Source organism: Mchenga conophoros, linkage group LG5, assembly GCF_057382185.1.
Source record: "Mchenga conophoros isolate Kocher_MC1m ecotype Shallow Benthic linkage group LG5, M_conophoros_male_GT1.1, whole genome shotgun sequence".
NCBI lineage: Eukaryota > Metazoa > Chordata > Actinopteri > Cichliformes > Cichlidae > Mchenga > Mchenga conophoros.
The window spans coordinates 12,545,518-12,565,270 of NC_140530.1; the positions used below are offsets into that span (position 1 = coordinate 12,545,518).

Here is a 19,753-nt window from a genome sequence, read left to right on the forward strand (position 1 = left end):
TAAAAATATTGAATGAGATTAAAAAAATACAACAAAAAAAAAACGAATTTAACCTGAAAACAAAGGTGCTGAACTGCTAAAAGCTGAAGGTTACACAGAAGAAGGAGTTGGAAAAAAACTGAAAATGTTTTAAATGTAAATTAGAAAACCCTAAGAAATGAGAAAAGAACATTTAGAGTCAGAAAACATCTGAATGAATATTAAAAGGTCATATTCTTTGAATCACTGAATGACTCAAATGTGATCCCTCCACTTTGATCCACACAGTTTAAAAAGTTTAAATGCCTGAGCTTTGAAAGATACGGTGTTGGAAAGAGAACAATAATGGCGACAATTTGAGGGTAAAATGATGGCTGTAACACTGTGGACACAGCAGCAGTTGAAAGAGAAGTGCTTAAGATGAATCTTGGTACAGTGGCAGGCAGAGCTCGTTAAGCAGGCAGGTGTGAGCCTGGTTGCTATAGTGACCGCACCCAATGGCTCCATACACACGTACACAGACATGCGCCTCACTTTTGCTGCTTAAAATGAACAGAAAAGTCAGGCCGAAACAAATCGTTCCCAAATGAAAAGTAAAAGTCGTATTGACAAAATTCTTTCACCGTGAGTGACAGCAATGTCTAGTCTACCTAATTCTCAGTTTTCATGCCTGTGGAGTTTATTATATGGACGTGGTGACAGTGGAAAGACACCATGCTCTTCTGATTTTCAAACGAACCTTCTGAGCCATTTTAACATTAGAGTCTATGGAAGAGTTGGAGGGAGGAGGCTGTGCATTGGTGACATTTACGAAAGAACCATAACACCTAGGACAATAGTAAACACATTGGATGAAAGAGGACAGCGATGGCTACGTTTTGAGGGTAAAATCATACCTGTAGAGCAAACGCTGCGGACACAGCAGCAGTTTTAAAAAAGATTTTAAGATTAATTTTTTTGCTCCTCTCACTCTAGCAGTTGAGCTGCCTCACTCTAGCCCCAACATTCCGTCCCATACACACCCATTATAAACTCTGAAACGGCTGAAAAAACATCATGAAACTTAAACTGGAACTGAAGAAAAAGTATAATAGATATTGAAAAGATAAATACAAGTTGAATAGTTGAATGTCTTGTCTTCGTTTTAAAGTTTGAATGGTGGCTCTATGTCAATGTATGTGGAAGTAGTAAGAGTTTAAAAATGAGTAAGTTGAATGAGGATTTGAAGGGTCTCCCCATTGAAATACATTATAAATTTTTGTTGAATAAAGTTGAATAAAATTAAAAATATAAATGTTAAAAATATGAAAAATAGAAGCAGTGTTGTCCAAAAGAATAGGAATCTAACGGTGTTTGAATGGTTTTTCTAAGTTGAACGGTTTTGAAGGAGTAGGCTTACAAAAAACGTACGGAATACAGAATAAAATATAATAACTAGAAAGTGCATTTTCTGAAGAAACTGCAGTGTGAATGCTTGAATCTGAATGTATGCATTGAAATGAAATAATTACTGAATTTAAGTTAAAAATTTTGAATGAGATAAAAAAAAAAAAAACCCGAATTTAACCTGAAAACAAAAGTGCTGAACTGCTAAAAGCTGAAGGTTACACAGAAGAAGAAGTTGGAAAAAAGCTGAAAATGTTTTAAATGTAAATTAGAAAACCCTAAGAAATGAGAAAAGAACATTTAGAGTCAGAAAACATCTGAATGAATATTAAAAGGTCATATTCTTTGAATCACAGAATGACTCAAATGTGATCCCTCCACTTTGATCCACACAGTTTAAAAAGTTTAAATGCCTGAGCTTTGAAAGATACGGTGTTGGAAAGAGAACAATAATGGCGACAATTTGAGGGTAAAATGATGGCTGTAACACTGTGGACACAGCAGCAGTTGAAAGAGAAGTGCTTAAGATGAATCTTGGTACAGTGGCAGGCAGAGCTCGTTAAGCAGGCAGGTGTGAGCCTGGTTGCTATAGTGACCGCACCCAATGGCTCCATACACACGTACACAGACATGCGCCTCACTTTTGCTGCTTAAAATGAACAGAAAAGTCAGGCCGAAACAAATCGTTCCCAAATGAAAAGTAAAAGTCGTATTGACAAAATTCTTTCACCGTGAGTGACAGCAATGTCTAGTCTACTGAATTCTCAGTTTTCATGCCTGTGGAGTTTATTATATGGACGTGGTGACAGTGGAAAGACACCATGCTCTTCTGATTTTCAAACGAACCTTCTGAGCCATTTTAACATTAGAGTCTATGGAAGAGTTGGAGGGAGGAGGCTGTGCATTGGTGACATTTACGAAAGAACCATAACACCTAGGACAATAGTAAACACATTGGATGAAAGAGGACAGCGATGGCTACATTTTGACGGTAAAATCATACCTGTAGAGCAAACGCTGCAGACACAGCAGCAGTTTTAAAAAAGATTTTAGGATTAATTTTTTTGCTCCTCTCACTCTAGCAGTTGAGCTGTCTCACTCTAGCCCCAACATTCCGTCCCATACACACCCATTATAAACTCTGAAACGGGTGAAAAAACATCATGAAACTTAAACTGGAACTGAAGAAAAAGTATAATAGATATTGAAAAGATAAATACAAGTTGAATAGTTGAATGTCTTGTCTTCGTTTTAAAGTTTGAATGGTGGCTCTATGTCAATGTATGTGGAAGTAGATACAGTTTAAAGAGGAGGAAGTTGAATGAGAATTTGAAGGGTCTCCCCATTGAAATACATGGGAAATTTTTGTTGAAAAAAGTTGAATAAAATTAAAAATATAAATGTTAAAAATGAGAAAAATAGAAGCAGTCATGTCCAAAAGAATAGGAATCTAATGGTGTTTGAATGGTTTTTCTAAGTTGAACGGTTTTGAAGGAGATAGATTACAAAAAACGTACGGAATCCATAATAATAAAATATAATAAAATAGAATAAAGATTAGAAGAACAATACTGTGAATGCTTTTCAAGCATTCACACTAATAATAATAATAAAGATTAGAATAACAATACTGTGAATGCTTTTCAAGCATTCACACTAATAATAAAGATTCGAATAACAATACTGTGAATGCTTTTCAAGCATTCACACTAACTAGAAAGTGCATTTTCTGAAGAAACTGCAGTGTGAATGCTTGAATCTGAATGTATGCACTGAAATGAATTAATTGCTGAATTTTGAGTTAAAAATATTGAATGAAATTAAAAACAAAAAAAAAACGAATTTAACCTGAAAACAAAGGTGCTGAACTGCTAAAAGCTGAAGGTTACACAGAAGAAGGAGTTGGAAAAAAACTGAAAATGTTTTAAATGTAAATTAGAAAACCCTAAGAAATGAGAAAAGAACATTTAGAGTCAGAAAACATCTGAATGAATATTAAAAGGTCATATTCTTTGAATCACTGAATGACTCAAATGTGATCCCTCCACTTTGATCCACACAGTTTAAAAAGTTTAAATGCCTGAGCTTTGAAAGATACGGTGTTGGAAAGAGAACAATAATGGCGACAATTTGAGGGTAAAATGATGGCTGTAACACTGTGGACACAGCAGCAGTTGAAAGAGAAGTGCTTAAGATGAATCTTGGTACAGTGGCAGGCAGAGCTCGTTAAGCAGGCAGGTGTGAGCCTGGTTGCTATAGTGACCGCACCCAATGGCTCCATACACACGTACACAGACATGCGCCTCACTTTTGCTGCTTAAAATGAACAGAAAAGTCAGGCCGAAACAAATCGTTCCCAAATGAAAAGTAAAAGTCGTATTGACAAAATTCTTTCACCGTGAGTGACAGCAATGTCTAGTCTACTGAATTCTCAGTTTTCATGCCTGTGGAGTTTATTATATGGACGTGGTGACAGTGGAAAGACACCATGCTCTTCTGATTTTCAAACGAACCTTCTGAGCCATTTTAACATTAGAGTCTATGGAAGAGTTGGAGGGAGGAGGCTGTGCATTGGTGACATTTACGAAAGAACCATAACACCTAGGACAATAGTAAACACATTGGATGAAAGAGGACAGCGGTGGCTACGTTTTGAGGGTAAAATCATACCTGTAGAGCAAACGCTGCGGACACAGCAGCAGTTTTAAAAAAGATTTTAAGATTAATTTTTTTGCTCCTCTCACTCTAGCAGTTGAGCTGTCTCACTCTAGCCCCAACATTCCGTCCCATACACACCCATTATAAACTTTGAAACGGGTGAAAAAACATCATGAAACTTAAACTGGAACTGAAGAAAAAGTATAATAGATATTGAAAAGATAAATACAAGTTGAATAGTTGAATGTCTTGTCTTCGTTTTAAAGTTTGAATGGTGGCTCTATGTCAATGTATGTGGAAGTAGATACAGTTTAAAGAGGAGGAAGTTGAATGAGAATTTGAAGGGTCTCCCCATTGAAATACATTATAAATTTTTGTTGAATAAAGTTGAATAAAATTAAAAATATAAATGTTAAAAATGAGAAAAATAGAAGCAGTGTTGTCCAAAAGAATAGGAATCTAACGGTGTTTGAATGGTTTTTCTAAGTTGAACGGTTTTGAAGGAGATAGATTACAAAAAACGTACGGAATACAGAATAATAATAAATAAAATAGAATAAAGATTAGAAGAACAATACTGTGAATGCTTTTCAAGCATTCACACTAATAATAAAGATTAGAATAACAATACTGTGAATGCTTTTCAAGCATTCACACTAATAATAACTAGAAAGTGCATTTTCTGAAGAAACTGCAGTGTGAATGCTTGAATCTGAATGTATGCACTGAAATGAATTAATTGCTGAATTTTGAGTTAAAAATATTGAATGAAATAAAAAAAAAATAAAAAAAACCCCGAATTTAACCTGAAAACAAAGGTGCTGAACTGCTAAAAGCTGAAGGTTACACAGAAGAAGAAGTTGGAAAAAAGCTGAAAATGTTTTAATTGTAAATTAGAAAAACCTAAGAAATGAGAAAAGAACATTTAGAGTCAGAAAACATCTGAAAGAATATTAAAAGGTCATATTCTTTGAATCACTGAATGACTAAAATGTGATCCCTCCACTTGGACCCACACAGTTTAAAAAGTTTACATCTCTGAGCTTTGAAAGACAAGATGTTGGAAAAAGAACAACGATGGCGACGTTTTGAGGGTAAAATGATGGCTTTAACACTGTGGACACAGCAGCAGTTGAAAGAGAAGTGTTTAAGATGAATCTTGGCAGAGTGAGAGAGAGCTCGTTAAGCAGGCAGGTGTGAGCCTGGTTGCTATAGTGACCGCACCCAATGGCTCCATACACACGTACACAGACATGCGCCTCACTTTTGCTGCTTAAAATGAACAGAAAAGTCAGGCCGAAACAAATCGTTCCCAAATGAAAAGTAAAAGTCGTATTGACAAAATTCTTTCACCGTGAGCGACAGCAATGTCTAGTCTACCTAATTCTCAGTTTTCATGCCTGTGGAGCTTATTATATGGACGTGGTGACAGTGGAAAGACACCATGCTCTTCTGATTTTCAAACGAACCTTCTGAGCCATTTTAACATTAGAGTCTATGGAAGAGTTGGAGGGAGGAGGCTGTGCATTGGTGACATTTATGAAAGAACCATAACACCTAGTACAATAGTAAACACATTGGATGAAAGAGGACAGCCATGGCTACGTTTTGAGGGTAAAATCATACCTGTAGAGCAAACGCTGCGGACACAGCAGCAGTTTTAAAAAAGATTTTAAGATTAATTTTTTTGCTCCTCTCACTCTAGCAGTTGAGCTGTCTCACTCTAGCCCCAACATTCCGTCCCATACACACCCATTATAAACTCTGAAACGGCTGAAAAAACATCATGAAACTTAAACTGGAACTGAAGAAAAAGTATAATAGATATTGAAAAGATAAATACAAGTTGAATAGTTGAATGTCTTGTCTTCGTTTTAAAGTTTGAATGGTGGCTCTATGTCAATGTATGTGGAAGTAGTAAGAGTTTAAAAATGAGTAAATTGAATGAGAATTTGAAGGGTCTCCCCATTGAAATACATGGGAAATTTTTGTTGAATAAAGTTGAATAAAATTAAAAATATAAATGTTAAAAATGAGAAAAATAGAAGCAGTCATGTCCAAAAGAATAGGAATCTAATGGTGTTTGAATGGTTTTTCTGAGTTGAACGGTTTTGAAGGAGTAGGAGTACAAAAAACGTACGGAATAGATAAAATAGAATAATAAAGATTAGAAGAACAATACTGTGAATGCTTTTCAAGCATTCACACTAATAACTAGAAAGTGCATTTTCTGAAGAAACTGCAGTGTGAATGCTTGAATCTGAATGTATGCACTGAAATGAATTAATTACTGAATTTAAGTTAAAAATAAAAATTCTGAACGAGCTGGAAAATACAGAATTTTTAACCTGAAAACAAAAGTGCAGAACTTTTGAAAGCTGATGTTCACACAGAAGAAGTTGGAAAAAAGCTAAACATGTTTAAAATGTAAATAATAAAATGATGAGTAATGACAAAAGAAAATTTAGAGTCAGAAAACCTCTGAATGAATATTAAACGTTCAAATTCTTCTAACTGAAATGAACTTAAAAGATGAACAAAAATTCTGGAGAAAATACAAACTTTAATATACAGCATAATGTTTTTCAGACATGTACACATGTGTATATCATGTTTAATAGTATTACATACATCAATTTGTTTTGTATGTCATAGAAAATAACATAAAAATCTTAAGTCATATTTTACAGCTTCTTTCTGAAAAGGACTAGTAGAATAAATAAAAATAACTAAATTAAATAACTAATGAAATACATGAAAATTCAACTTTTAAAACCACAATTCTGAACCTTTAAATTGTGTTGGTTTCTTAGAACATGGCTGAACAGCTGTTTCTATCGGTCTACTTAATCTGTCTACACATCTTTTTATTACTCATTCTTCTTTATGTTTTAATGTAAACAGAGTCCACACAGTGGTAAAAGAGAACTGTATAGAGAATTTTGAGTAAACTCAAATGAAAGCGTAAGGTGGTGACACAGTTTAACACATGCAAATAATCAAATAAGCACATTAGTCCTTTTTGTGAACATGGATAAATAAGGATCAATAGTTTACAGCATTGTTCAGCCATGCCACTAAATGCTTTTTTACACATTGTTTTAACCTGGGCTCAGACACAAAGTCCCAAATTTAGTTAGTCCCTGACTTTGAGTTGTGGTTATGACTAATTATTATACACGAGGCTTTATCTATCTGAACTCTAAGGACACAAATATGAAAAACCTATACTTACCAGCTGATACTCCACACTACACACTAGGTGTGCCATGTGACCTGAAACTTTGGTACAAACTCATCATAATCATTCTGTTAACACTGTTTTTTAACACTGTTTGTGTTGCTGTTCAGCAGTTTAAAATGTTTTAGATTGGATTACATGGAATGAATTTGAATTTTCTTGGGGGGTTTTGTGTGTGTTTTGTTCTTAGCAGATTTTTTCTTCCATAACGTTGAATTCCAGTTACCACATTTCTGGTCATATGACATCCCGAGTGCCCACTTAAAAAAATCCCCACAGTTAATTCAACATTAAAACAAAATAAAAATATGTTAAATAAATAAAGGTTTGCTCTGTGATGAAATATTAAATAAGCATACATTGTACAGAGCACTAACAATGAAAACAATCCTTTAGCCTGTTGATCAGAGAGAGGCCGTCATTATGTCCATTTAAAACCTGTAATCACAGAGCACAATGTTTCTGTGAAACTATAAAGTCCCATATGATCCTCATCATGTCCAGTGACTTCAGAGTGGATCCTCCCTGTCATCCGGCCAGTGTTTGATGTGTGGCAAGCAGCACAGAAGCAGGATAGCTGAGGACTTTAAAAGAAGAGCAGAAAATAGCAACATATGTAGTTGTAAATGTAAATATCAGTGATACTTGTCTTGTCAAAGGGAATAAAATAATGAAAATGTTAACTTACACACTCATTTAGGGAGGATCTTGACACTGCACAGAGGAGGCACAGTCAGTCTGACAATGATGGTGATCTCCAGGGATGTTTTCCTGCAGCAACATTCCTGCCAACTGGCCGTATGATCCAGAGTAGTTGGTTTGTAATGAACAGAAAGGTGTATATGTTAGGTAGTGTGCACTCAGAGCTGGTCCTAAGAAACAAACACATCCTGTAATACACTGAATACCTGTAGTAGTGCTGCTGCAAATATGAAGCCCTTCTATCATGAGTGGTTTCAAAGAAGGTGTTTTGGAGGCTCAGTCACAGAAACTGTGCAGTCTGTTCAGTCCTGAGTGTCTCAGCTCTGAAGGGGATGGATCACAGAGGGAAACACCTGAGTACAGACATTACAATACACTCTAACACTCCTAAGGTCAAGTGAAAACACAATTTAAACACTTTACAAAGAATGAATACATGTTTTCATGGAAATTATGTCATTAACCCTTTTTGTTGTGAGTAAATCTCACCGACTGCTTGTGGGACAAGCTAGAAGGAGGACTTATCACAGAATCTCTCCTGTGCTCCAGATGTGAAGTCTCACGCTCTGATCGTATGGCGATGAAGATGGTGATGATGAAGTTTCTCTGATCTGTGGCATTACAGTTTCTGGCTGCTATGTGCTTCACATTGTTGGATTTTACATGTGAAGCTTGGAGAAGACACAGGAGGACTGTGTCTTGCTTAAAAAAAAAAAAAAGAAAAAAAAAGGAAACCTAACAGGAAAGGAAATCCCCCCCCCCCCTCAACTCCCACCGTACCCTCCCCCCCCCCCCCTCCCACTCAACTCCCCAACCTCACACCATCAAATGTCTATACAAATGTAGGGTATCAGCTGGTAACAGAAAGCAAGTGTAACATATGCACTACATATGTAACACTGCTGAAACATTTCTGGCCAGAAATGTGCAGTTATCAACCCAGACCCACCCTGATGATTGCACTGGCCAGAAACATGATAAAAGCTCATAAAAATTTATGTTTCATAGTAAAATTGGTCCAAAAATATAATCGTATACTTTTGAAAAAGTTTAAAGTTTATAACAAACCAAAATAATAACATTTTTGTAAATAGTATTTCAAAATAGAGGCACACATAAAGTGGCTTAACTGTCATTATTGCTGTAATTAGGTTTGTTTGTTTGTTTGTTTGTTTTTTTAAAAAGCAACCTTTAGTCATTATTGTTCTCTCAGAAACAATGAAGAAGCTGTTGAACATTTATGTGTTGTGTAGGCAATCCTCTGGTCCACCCTCCCTCCCTCCCAGCCACAGTGAGACTGGGGCAGCCTGGCAGGATGTTGAAGCCTGGCTGCAGAGAGGATATGCCTACACTATTCATTTTAAACTGCTATATTTTATTTTTCTGACATTTATAGGTTACTGTTAGTGAATTTTAGATTTTCTGTAATAAATAAAATTGTCATCTTTTACTGATATCATTACTTAATTCATGTAATTGTATTTTATGTAAACAATTCAAACATTATACTGCAATGCAGGGCGTCAACTTTTAAATATCGCTCTACTTTATGTCTGTGAAGGTTCTCAGTCATCCAGGTCATCGTAGTCAAAGGAGCTTGCAAAGAAAAGCGTCTGGACTTCTTTCTGGAGTTCAAGCATCGCTCTACTTTCTTAAGTCATTCAAAAATATAGATATTACTTACTGTATTCAAAGATCTAGATCATGAATCATCACAGGACAATACACAGTATACTGGGTCATGGTAACTATGGTAGGTCTTCATGACTCCAGAATGGAGACATCGATCTGACTGAGAAATGAAAATTAGGTCAAGCAGTGTGTTCTTCTCTGTGGTAGGGGCAGTGATGACCTGTGCGTATCCCCTAGACTCAAACAGCTCCAGGATTGGTTTGTTTGCACTGGATAAAACATTCTCATTAAAATCACCACAAACTATGATGGGATGACAGTCCATGATCTCCAATGAGTCTAATAGGCTTACCAGGTTTTTCAGGAATGGCCTCAGAGTGTAGTCTGGAGGTCTGTATACAACTGCAATCAGAGCACTGACTGGTGCTTCAACCTTTAAAGCCAGAAATTCAAGGTCAGTTACATTATGGATGTACTGTTTTTCATGCACTTGAATGTCACTTTTCACATAAACAGCAACTCCACCACCACTTCTGTTTGCCATCTGGGGAAAGTTTGTGTAGGACAGGTGTCTGTTGCGTTTGAACAAATTGTAATTTTCCAAGTGGAGACTCTCTGCGACAAAAGAGCCCCGCAGGTGTGTTTCTGTTAGGCACAAAACATCTGCTAGACACAATTCATGGTGACTTTTGATGTCATTAATGTGAGCTGGCAGTCCCTCTGTATTATGATGAACAATGGTGAAAACCTCTGACCTGCTCAGTGTTTGCCTCACGTGTAGAAGAGGCATCATGTCATCAAGGTTGGCTTGTCTCATGTTCTCAAGCGCTGCAGTGATTTCTGGGTTGGTGAATATTTTTTTCTCCTCCATATCAAGAAGATACAGTCCACTGAGAGACGTCACTCTACTGACAGCTACGTAGGCCATGCCGGGCTCAAAAATGCTCTTAAGAGAGACAACAGCTGATGTAGTTGTCATACCCTGTACCTTATGTATTGTACATGCAAAGGCCAGCTTCACTGGGAACTGTCTTCGTACCACTCCTTTCTGCTTCAGATTCTCCTCTGCTCTCTCAATGTACACCATGTCGTCTGCTGGTGTGCGGTTATTCTTTCCAGATGTCTCATTATCCATTTTAAGTCCAAGCTTGATGATGTGTTGGTCGTTTTCAGAGTGAACTACTCTAAGTAGTATTCCAAAAGCTCCATTAACCAAACCATTTTGTATGTCAATGTTTCTGGTGAGCATGACACGAGCTCCTTCTGCAACTTTCAGTGTGTCTGGTAACTCGTTTTTACCTCCTTTCAATGGTCTGTCTTGAAGTGCCATTCTGCCAGTTCTAGGATCTTTTCTATAATCATCTGCATGGATGTCAATGATATGAGTGTGGAGCAGAGCCAGTGTTGAAGAGTTGTGTGCATCCACTTCTTTATTAGTTGCAAAAATGTGCAACGCATCAGTTGGACAATGGGCTGGTTCAGTTATGGCCTGTAACAACAAATCTCTATCTGCTTCGCAAAGCTCATCCAACTTTCCTTTCACACGAATTCTGTTCAGCATCTCTGCAAAGACAACATCATCTTTCTGACGCATAATCTCAGTCAGAGTGATCATCTGAAAATGCTCCCGCCACAGGTCGATCTCAGACGGGTCGTGCACACAGAGAGGTTTAGACTGTCGCACTGGGGGTAGCTGATAGAAGTCTCCGACAGCAATGACTGACATGCCTCCAAAGGGTCTCCGAGTCCCTTTGATCTGTTTGAGTCTTGCATCTACATATGCAAACAGATGTCTTGACACCATAGACACTTCGTCAATGACGATTATTTCAGCATTCAAAAGTTCTGATCTGACTTCATCCAGCTGATTGCCAAGTCCCTGAATGGGAGGTTTTAAGCTTCTAGGCAGCTTGAGAAGAGAATGCAGTGTTGTTCCAGAAATGTTAAAAGCTGCAGTCCCAGTGAAAGCAGTTAACAGGACAGTGGGTTTTGATATGTCAACGTCGTCTGCATATCTGGGCACTTTGCTCAGTATCTTAGATGCTTCTGAGTAGATGCATTTGATAAGATGTGATTTTCCTGTTCCAGCACCACCATTAATATAAAAGAAAAACTGCTCTGGATTTAGAGCACAGACTCTTTTAATGCACCAGTCTCTAACTGCATAAAATATGCAGGCTTGCTTCTTGTTCAGATTCTGAAACATCTGACGTAACAATGTGGGATCAATAGCAGGGGGTTCCCTGATGGCTCTGACTTCTGTTGAAGCATCAGCCTGACGGCTGTAGTCGGGCACATCTTCCTGTTCATTTTCATTGTCTCGCTCTCTTTCTTGTTCGACAAGTGGCAACCTTACGAGATCTGATTCAGGTGCCAGATTACACCATTCGTCAGTCACACCTCTGTTCTGCTCATATTCCTCAACAGCGCTCTCGATCTCCTCACTGTTTTTCTCATATTTTTCTCTGTTTCTTTTGACAATGTGTTGCACGTACTCAAGATGGTCAGTACCTGGTAGCTGTACACAGCCAGCACCATAGAAAGCCTGATAGGTTGGCAACGATGGTGTTTTCAGTTCGTGGTCTGAACGATGAGGAAGGTACAGTTTAAGCAGTCTTCCGTAATATTGCTCTGGATGTTTTTCTTGTGAGCAGCGGTGAAATCTGATGATAGCAGGCTTATTGTTTTTGCGCCTTTGCACAAACCCCATCTCATTGAGAAGGGGCAAAACATCTTTACCTTTTTTCTGTTGGCCATAGACAATCCTGCAAGTAGCAGCAAAGTCTGCCATGCACATCTCCTCATACTCTGGTGTTTCAGGTCTGGCTTTGTATTTGTCATTCAAAGATGTCATCCAAACATTGGAAGACTCAGGTGTTGTGTTGTCCAGAACTGACAGGGGACGACTCATTTTCACAGGATTATCATCAGTTGGAATGAATATTACAGCACGTGAGCATTGCTTCATGTGAAGACCACATGCACGAGCAACACACTCCTGTGCACTGATCTCTCGCTTCTTTGAATATGCCTGCATGACGGCTCTCATTTCATCGCACTCATTTACACTGTCCTTATGGGAGTTCTCAATGACAGTTTTCAGGTACTCAGATAGCCCGCCCTCTTTTTTTGATATATATTTCATTAAATAATTTGCAGCACCAAAAGCATCTAAAACAAAGCTTATGTCGATATTACTGTTCCAGGCTTCAAGCAGATGTGGATTATAGCCGTTTATCCAAGAGTCTTTTGGATCACGCTTTAGTATGATCGTACTCCTCATGTTCATTTTATTCAGGTATCTCTCATATTCTGCATGTGTCAACTTGCATCTTTCCAAGAGCTGCTCTAAACTCATGGAAGCAGTTTCAGGTTCATTCAGCAGCTGGTTCAGTGGTCTGAGCTTGTTCTTTGCCGTTTCTACTTCCAGTGCATCATCCTCACTGGGTCTTGTGATCATTGTCTCATTGCAGGGTGGTTTGGGAAAACCAAAACGGCACCCGGAGCTTAAACTCCTAAAGCACGTCTTTGTGTGGTTCTTACTGTGTTTTTGCACTTCTGTTACTTTTTTGTACAGTTCAGGTTGTTTATGTGGATCAGGCAGCTGAGCTGTGATGTATTTGTTTATAAAATCAAGAACAGTTTGCTCATCATCCTCCTCAAACACAGGAGCACCTTCTACCCACAGGAGGCAGTGTATGTGTGGGCTTCCTCTGTGCTGAAACTCAACTCTGTAAAAGTAGTCAATGACTTTGCCAAGTGGCTCTGCGGGAGATAAGAGTAAATCTCTGAATAATGCTTCAACTCTCTTGTCAAACATGCGCATTGTTGTGACAGGATTGCTTCTCAGGATGTCACACTTTGCTGACCAGTCGAGTCCTTCAAAATTCACTTGTTCACCTTGCTGCCTTGTTATTGCCTCGATCACTTCAGGCCAGCGCATTTCAGCAGCTGAAAATGTGCAAAAGAACGTGGGAGTTCCCAACTGTCTGATCATGGCAAAAAGATCTCTTGTTGTTTTCTCCCAATAGGCTGGGGTTCCTCTCAGAGGCTGCATGAATCTCACTGCATCTTTATTTCGCACCAGTTTCTCCACCTCATGTTTATCTTGTAACATGCCTGAGGTTATTTTTCTACCATCTCTGGTCAGAGGCTTTGCCTTCCTTAACTGTACTGTCATGCTGGATGTAGCCAAGTGTATTTCAGTCACAAACTGTGCAAAGAATAAATAGTTTGTGTCTTTGGCAAAACGATCATCAATGCAGAAAAGTCTTGATTTGAAATACCCACTGGGGGATACTTTGATCAGCCTTCTTTCATCAAGTGTGTTTTGGCCTGTAGGAAACTGCACAGGGAAGGCCATGGCCTCCAGTTTAGGTGTTTTGAAAAAACTTATTGGATTGTTTCTCTCTGCAGGAGCAACAGAGTAGATTCCTTCACTGAAACATAATATCTCCTCAGCCACATCAGGGGGCTGCAAACAGGACTCGAGTGCAAAACCACCATTAGTCAGTCCATCTGCTTGCTCTGAATCATCTCTCATCTGTTCATGCGATTGTTCACCATCACAGGGTAACATGTCAATGTCCTGTTCATTTATATTTTGTGCTTCACTCAGTGCATTTTTCTCACAGCTGTCAATTTCCATTAAATCAGCCTCATCATAATCGTCCTCATTCATGTTTTCATCATCATCATCCTCATCATCTTCATCAGGAAGAGTTGGATCACACAGCTCAGCATCATCTCTGATGCTCACATCCTTATACTGTGGATGAATCTGCTTGAGTTTATGCAGTGCTTGCACAAGTTTAGACCAGCTTACAGTCTGAAACAGCTGATGACCTTTGTAAGACAAGCGTCTCTTCAATTTTACTCTGATCACCTGAGAATTAATTCTCAATCGAGGTAGTGTTTCAACAGTTTCCTGTACCTCTGATGGGACACAGACCACATTTCCTCTAATTGCTCTTTGTCTGCCTTTGGGAAGAGGAATGATCTTGGCAAATGGTATGCACTTGGCTATGAGATGTCTCTCCAGTATGTTGAGATCAGAAAGTTCAGCTGGAATATCAGCAAGATCCAACTTATTGGCAACAGCAAGTGCTGGCATGGATCCATTTTTAAGATGATCGTGGCAGGTGTGACATATCCACTCTCTCTTTCTCTCATCAGGCACTTTGCACTGCTCATTTCTGCAGTTTTCATCACAAACATGAACAAACTTTCCTGTCAAACATGTTGCAACTACATGTGGGTTTTTGACATACTTTGACCTTGTGCAGGGTCGCACTTGGTTTGGAAATGAAGCCTTGAAGCATACAGTACATGGGTATGATGGTCCAGCTTTGATTTGTGATTTGAACACAGATATGGCCTCGTTGATCACACTGTTGTCACTCTCTTGGGTTTGTCTGTTCACCCATCTGTATTTCCTTTTTATTTTCATTGCACATCTCATGTTGTGCATAATCCTGAATGCAAGATTACTTTGATACCTGTCTCGCATTAGTTGTTTCATTAGTTGTCTGTGTCTTACTCTGAATGCATTGTCACGTGCATAACGCTGAGTCACTCGAGATCTCTGTCTCTCTCTGAATTCAGGGTTTTCTTGATACCTTTTAGTTATATAGTTTTTTTGTTTTTGTCTAAATTCAGCATTGTCACAGTAGCGTCTTTTAATATATTGTTGTTGTTTCTTTCTGAATTCATCGTTCTCACAGTAGCGTCTTTTAATATATTGTTGTTGTTTCTTTCTAACTGTAGCATTCTCAGAAAAACGTTTTTTAACATATTGTTTTTGTTTCTTTCTGAATTCATCATTTTCACAGTAACGTCTTCTAATATATCTCTGTTTTTTCTGTCTCAATTCATCATTCTCACAATAACGTCTTTTCATATACTGTTGTTTTTTCTGTCTGACTTGAGGATTGTTTTTATATGCCTCGCTTGTGCAAGACTTTTTCTTTTCTTTGTACTCTTTGTTTGAAGCATACTTTTGTCGTTCTTTCCTTTTTTGGTTTTCTTTTCTCTGATTTCTGGGTTTCTCTGATGCCATTAATCTTCTTTTCATTTTGTGCCTTTGTTCTTTATTAACTTTTTTCAGTTTTTGTAAAACTATATCAGAAAGATCACAGGAAGCAACATTTGTTATTGCAGCATTTGATTGACATAAAAAAGCATCCCTTGATGGAAGGAAACTTAATTCACTGCATAGTTCTTCAGTTGGTATATTAGTAAATTCATTCTCATGAGCTTCATATGATGTGAACTCAGTAATGTAGACTTCTTGTTGTTTCACCAGTGGTGTACAAACAGACATTGGAGAGATCTCAGTAAGATCAGTGGTTGTGTTTCTCCTTGGAGTAGAGGGGTTTGCTTCATCAACAGTTGTATCAGAGTGAGTAGGTGCCACAGCAGTGGCGGCTGTTGGTCTGCAGACTGTGTCTGTGATAGTATCACTCAGATTGACTGTGCGCACACTGTAAAACTGCACAGGCTTCAGTTCATAGTTACAAGAGGGTGATATCTCCATCATTTCATAAGAATCTTGGAGCCTCTTAATCATGTCACTCAGGAGTGTGAATTTCAGCATCACTGCTGTACCACGATTACATGACCATAGTGGTAGAGGAAGACCACTGGGTGTTCTGGAGTGTGGATCAAAGAAACCATATATGCCTGATGTGGATCTGAACACTGCGATACACAATCCACTCATAATCAGTAAGGCATACTGCACATCTGACAACAGGCAGCTCAGTCCTGCTTCTAAGCTCAGAAAGGTATCTACTGCCTCCTCTGGAGGTTCTTCAAATGTCCCATACCGGGAAGGCTGTGTCATGTCAACATGATATATAGACCTACGAGCATCAACTTTGTCTGGCAGCTCATCGGTTGCCAAATGAATATTTTTAGGAAATCTTTTCTTGGCCTCTTTGTACATCACATCACCTTTATCCAAGACCAGATTAAGGCCAGCTGTAGTCAGGTTTTCATTCTCATGAAGGAATGCAAGAAATGTGAGTGAGTTACATGTGCACTGCTTGTTTCTGGAGTCTCCATATTTAGGATGAGCCTGGCTGCGAGATGCACAGATATGTGTAACAGAGGGCTGGTTTTCAAAGTTCACTCTTTCTGCATGAGATGGTCCTGCCACATCACTGTGACGGCCTCTTTTTACAATATCAGCATAACCCACCTGTGGGGCACTTGACACCTCAGGTTGGTCTCTATGGTTTACCTGATGATCATTAAATTCATGCTGCAATCCAATCTTTACAGCATCTGCATAGGATACCTGTTGTACATGTGCAGGAACATGTTGACCTGCCTGTTTGACACCATCAGCATTGGTCTTTGCAGACACAAAGTCTTCTGCAGAGCTCTGAGGAAAATCACACTCAGCTTGTTCACATGTTGGTACTTCATGAAACTCATGGAACTTCTTCCAGCGTTGTTTTGCAGCTTGTGACTTTTTCTGCTTCCTTGGCATTTTTACACAAGTGTTTCTCTTAGTCTTTAGAAAATATGTTTATAAAATAAGAGTGGCACAGAGCAGGAGATGTTTTCTTTGTCTTTATATTTCAGTTTTTATTTCTCAGAAACAGATGTCTTTGTTTGTTTGACAGTTTGTCAGTCGAGAGAATAATATGCACTCTCTTTATTGGCTTGGCACAACTTAGCAGCAAGCGCAAAGTGAAAAACAGGTAGAGAGAAAATTTAGAAGAGAGAACAGACAGAGTAGGAGAAACACGGCTGGGAAATCACAATCAAACCGTGAATTAGAGTTTTCTTTATTTGTTCAGTTTGTTCTCAGGTAGAGGCAATATGCACTCTTTATTGCTTTAATGGCTTGGCATTTTTCAGCAGCAAGCCAAGAGTGAAAAACAGGTAGAGAGAAAATTTAGCAGAGAGAACAGACAGAGCAGGAGAGACACGGCTTTAAATCAAACCGCAGAGTTTTCTTTGTTTGTTCAGTTTGTTCTCAGGTTGAGGCAAAATATGCACTCTTTATTGTTTTATTGGCTTGTGCATTTTTCAGCAGCAAGCCAAAGAGTGAAAAACAGGTAGAGAGAAAATTTAGCAGAGAGAACAGACAGAGCAGGAGAGACACGGCTTTAAATCAAACCGCAATAAGATTCTTGGTTTGGCAAAATTTCTCACAAACCACAGGGTGAAATACAGATGGAAAGAAGGCAGAGACAACAGGTGGAGTAGGACAGAAGATAGAGGGGTTGGGGGGTTGGGATGTGAGATAGAAGACTGGAGATCTGGTCCTTGTTCTTCTTCTGCACACTGTGAACAAAAAACAAGAAAAAAAAATAATTTTAATAAAATTATATCACATGGTAATTGTATGAACTAATTGTGACTACTGAAAAAGGGCAAAACAAATATTCAAGCTAAACTGTTGTCGGCTGCCATGTGCAAAAAGTTGCACAATTTGGCACTTTTTAAAAGAATAAATATTTAATTAAATTCAGCAATAATATTTTTAAATACAAATATGATTGAGTGAATTGTTAACTAATCACATGTAATGTGCAAAAATGTACGAAAAAAATATTTTAGCCCAATTGTTAAGCTGAACTTATGTGTATTTATTATAAAAATGTGTTTAAAAGGTCTAGCACAAAGTTTGAACCCATCACTTTAAAGCTTATATTAGTCAGACTCTTTTTTTAAAAATTTGGTGTACTTCTCTAACAGTATGTGCACACCTACCAGGCAAAGCACAGATGTGAGTCAAGTTCCTGAAAGTGTAAGACAAGAAATAACATGTTAGTTGTCTGTACAGTGTTATCAGACTAACAAAAAAACAAAGCCCACACGACATGATACACTGAACTTATAGTCAGCAGGGTAATTATAGAGTAATATAGCACACCAGCTGATACAGCAGCCATTTTATAATTCAAACTAATTAACTGAAGTATTTATTTAAGTACTTATATAAGGCTACTGTTAGACTGTTACTAGCCTTAGCATCGCTGCTAACGCTAGCATTCCTGCTAGCGTTAGCACTGCTGGTAGAACTAGCACTCTTACTGTTAAAACTGAGGCACAATGGCAATAATAAAGCTCATTTGTTACTTTTGTCTCACTGACCGCCAATAAATGTCACAGGAATATCACAGGAATATTCTTTTTGTCAGTTAAAAACTGCTAAGGCTAGTGTTGGCACTATAGCTAGCGTTAGCATTGATGCTAGCATTAGCATCGAAGCTAGCATTAGCACTGCTACTAACAGCAAAAGTCATGAAGTACTCTTACTGTTAAAACTGAGGCACAATGGCAATAATAAATCTCATTTGTTACTTTTGTCTCACTGACCGCCAATAAATATCACAGGAATATCACAAGAATATTCTTTTTGTCAGTTAACAACTGCTAAGGCTAGTGTTAGCACTATAGCTAGCATTAGCATTGAAGCTAGCGTTAGCACTGCTGCTAACAGCAAAAGTCATAAACCTATATAAATGGTAGCAAAGGTTATTCTTTTTTTGCTTTCTTTATTCTTTGAACTCTGTTGAACTTTAAAAAGACTTGATATGTGAGTTTAAATGTCAAACATGTATTTTTACCATCATAAAATTAAAACAGTGCAGTACTGAGTGTATTGTACTTACCACAGCAGAGAGCAAAGCGGAATGACGGCAGTTGGTGCAGTGATTAGTTAAAGACTGATGAGGCGTTCAGGTGGAGCTTGGAAATTTGAGCATCAGTTTGAACATCAATAATGAGCATATATATTTCTCTGTCATAGAGAGACAGAGAAAAAAAATACACAAGACTCACCAGCATACAAATTGGTACTTTTTCTCTTTATGTCACTCATTCGCTTATACTCAGGAAAGAGGGCAACTGGCATTAAATTAGCAAATAAAAAGTATGTCATCTTGAACTGTTTTATGGATTTTATTTTAAGACTACTTTGAGCGTATTCGTGGGGAGATAAACTATACAGACTAAAAACAGAGACATTAAATGAGATTCGATTATTTAAAATGTGGGAAAATACACTACAGACAGGTAGATGCTGTGAGCTTTAATTATCCAGTCAGAAAAGATTATTTTAAAGTCATCAACTGACTAAAACTGCCGAGGTATGAAAAACCTGTGTGGAGAAGACAAGTCCACCAATACACAATC

General features: G+C 38.0%; 1 protein-coding gene and 1 long non-coding RNA gene across 5 annotated transcripts; both read right to left on the reverse strand.

The window, feature by feature from the left end:
- Window positions 1-6,624: 6,624 nt before the first annotated feature.
- Window positions 6,625-16,240, reverse strand: LOC146573896 (uncharacterized). 4 transcript variants are annotated; one of them, XR_014892443.1, is made up of 4 exons: window positions 9,951-16,240; window positions 8,173-8,287; window positions 7,953-8,056; window positions 6,625-7,848 (listed from the first exon to the last, which is right to left on the reverse strand). XR_014892443.1 is itself a non-coding variant. In XM_085273326.1 (2 exons), exons 1-2 carry the CDS (start codon window positions 16,191-16,193, stop codon window positions 8,284-8,286), a joined length of 6,249 nt encoding a protein of 2,082 aa, XP_085129452.1. In that variant the 5' UTR covers window positions 16,194-16,240; the 3' UTR covers window positions 8,200-8,283. The 4 variants fall into 4 exon arrangements, 3 of the variants coding, with proteins under 3 accessions (XP_085129452.1, XP_085129450.1, XP_085129451.1); XM_085273326.1 differs by lacking the exons at window positions 6,625-7,848; window positions 7,953-8,056 and having other exon boundaries at window positions 8,200-8,289; XM_085273324.1 differs by lacking the exons at window positions 6,625-7,848; window positions 7,953-8,056; window positions 8,173-8,287 and adding an exon at window positions 9,603-9,758.
- Window positions 16,241-17,163: 923 nt separating this feature from the next.
- On the reverse strand, window positions 17,164-19,287 carry LOC146573897 (uncharacterized). The gene is made up of 3 exons (XR_014892444.1): window positions 19,231-19,287; window positions 18,326-18,354; window positions 17,164-17,896 (listed from the first exon to the last, which is right to left on the reverse strand). It is a non-coding gene; the product is annotated as an uncharacterized LOC146573897 (long non-coding RNA).
- Window positions 19,288-19,753: the final 466 nt, after the last annotated feature.

What these genes read in the sequence shown, in the direction of transcription:
- LOC146573896 (XM_085273324.1), bottom strand. Translation starts at nt 16,193, where the DNA reads ATGCTGAAATTCACACTCCTGAGTGACATGATTAAGAGGCTCCAAGAT. An exon ending in GGCCATTCCTGAAAAACCTG is followed by an intron (nt 9,759 to 9,950) that starts GTAAGCCTATTA and finishes TTCATTTCTCAG; the next exon opens with TCAGATCGATGTCTCCATTC.